This window comes from Fulmarus glacialis, unplaced genomic scaffold (assembly GCF_000690835.1).
Source record: "Fulmarus glacialis isolate BGI_N327 unplaced genomic scaffold, ASM69083v1 scaffold29774, whole genome shotgun sequence".
Lineage (NCBI taxonomy): Eukaryota > Metazoa > Chordata > Aves > Procellariiformes > Procellariidae > Fulmarus > Fulmarus glacialis.
In genome coordinates this window covers 390-2463 of record NW_009206579.1, presented here as the reverse complement: position 1 = coordinate 2463, position 2074 = coordinate 390, and the positions used below count along the sequence as shown (strand labels likewise).

Genomic DNA, 2074 nt, shown 5'->3' with positions numbered 1-2074 from the left:
GTCCCAAAGTCGACATCGAGGCACCTGACATGGACATTCATAGCCCAGAAGGAAAATTCAAAATGCCCAAGTTCAAAATGCCCAAGTTTGGTGTGCCTGGCTTCAAAGCGGAAGGCCCAGAGGTGGACGTGAACCTGCCGACAGGAGACCTGGATGTTTCTGGTCCAAAGGTGGATATTGAAGGTCCGGAGCTGGACTTTGAAGGGCCAGAGGGGAAGGTGAAGGGCCCCAAGTTCAAGATGCCCGACATGCACATCAAGGCACCCAAGATCTCCATGCCCGATGTTGACTTCAATGTGAAGGGCCCCAAGCTGAAAGGTGGTGTCGATGTGTCTCTTCCTAAGCTGGAAGGTGACCTGAAAGGTCCCGAGGTGGACATCAAGGGCCCCAAAGTCGACATTGAGGCTCCAGACGTGGATATTCATGGTCCAGAAGGTAAAATAAAAATGCCCAAGTTCAAAATGCCCAAGTTTGGGTTGTCCGGGTTGAAAGGAGAGGGCCCAGAAGTTGATGTAAATCTACCTGAAGCCGATGTTGCTATTTCAGGTCCAAAGGTTGATGTTACTGTTCCTGACCTAGAGCTTGAAGGACCAGAAGGAAAACTTAGGGGCCCGAAATTTAAGAAGCCTGACATGCAATTCAATGTTCCTAAAATCTCCATGCCAGATATTGACTTAAATTTGAAAGGCCCAAAACTGAAAGCTGACATTGATCCTTCTGTTCCCAAAATAGAGGGTGAGCTGAAAAGTCCTAAGCTAGACATCAAAGGCCCAGAATTTGAGGTCGAGGGACCGAAGCTTGATCTAGAAGGAAAGACTAAAAAATCCAGGTTTAAACTTCCAAAATTTGGCTTTTCTGGTCCTAAAGTGCAAAGCCCCGATGTGGATGTGAAACTTAAAAAACCTGACGTTGAAATATCTGGTCCGAAAGTTGACGTTCATGCTCCAGATGTGGATGTACAGGCAAAATCAAAAGGGTCAAAATTTAAAATGCCTTTCCTGAGTATTTCATCACCTAAGGTTTCAATGCCAGATGTGGAGCTAAATCTGAAAGGGCATAAACTAAAAGGAGAGTTAGATGTTTCCAGCCCAAAGTTGGAAGGGGAGCTGAAAGGTCCCGAGGTGGACATCAAGGGCCCCAAAGTCAACATTGAGGCGCCTGATGTGGACATTCATGGGCCAGAGGGTAAACTCAAAATGCCGAAGTTCAAAATGCCTAAATTTGGTGTGTCTGGGTTGAAGGCTGAGGGGCCAGAGGTGGACGTTAGCATTCCAAAAGGAGAGCTGGATGTCTCGGGTCCCAAGCTGGATATTGAAGGTCCTGGTTTGGAAATTGAAGGGCCAGAGGGGAAGCTCAAGGGCCCCCAATTTAAGATGCCAGAAATGAACATCAAGGCCCCCAAGATCTCCATGCCCGACATTGACCTGAACCTCAAAGGCCCCAAAGTGAAGGGAGATGTGGACGTCTCTCTTCCCCAGGTGGGTCTGAAGGGCTCAGATTTGCATGTGAAAGGACCAAAAGTGGACGTAGAGGTTCCTGACCTTGACATTGAAGGTCCCAAAGGAAAAGTGAAAGGCCCCAAACTTAAAATGCCTGAAATGAATATCAAGGCTCCCAACATTTCCATGCCAGACTTTGATTTGAATTTGAAAGGTCCCAAGTCAAAAGGAGGTGTGGATATCGATCTTTCAGTGCCAAAACTGGAAGGGGACTTGAGTGTGCCGGATGTTAATATCAAAGGACCAAAGGTTGACATTGATGCTCCTGAGCTGGATGTTGAAGGGCGAGAAGAAAAACTGAAAGGTCCCAAGTTTAAAATGCCAGAGATGCACATAAAAGCTCCCAAAATTTCAATGCCTGATGCCAGCTTAAACCTCAAAGGTCCCAAGCTGAAAGGAGACATAGATGGTTCTGCTCCGAAGCTAGAAGGGGATTTTAAGGCTCCTGACATCAATATTGGAGCCCCCAAGGTCGACGTTGATGTGCCAGATGTGGACATTCATGGCCCAGAGGGTAAACTCAAAATGCCCAAGTTCAAAATGCCCAAGTTTGGGATGCCTGGCTTCAAGGCAGA

General features: G+C 47.3%; 1 protein-coding gene across 1 annotated transcript in view; it reads left to right on the top strand.

Moving 5' to 3' along the window:
• Positions 1–5: 5 nt before the first annotated feature.
• Positions 6–2074, top strand: part of LOC104075349 (neuroblast differentiation-associated protein AHNAK-like) — a gene marked incomplete at both ends in the record, with an annotated part of 2443 nt that continues 374 nt past the window's right edge. Inside the window, 1 exon segment of the mRNA XM_009575805.1 lies at positions 6–2074. This exon segment is cut by the window's right edge and continues 16 nt beyond it. Coding sequence (XP_009574100.1) covers positions 6–2074 — 2069 coding nt within the window.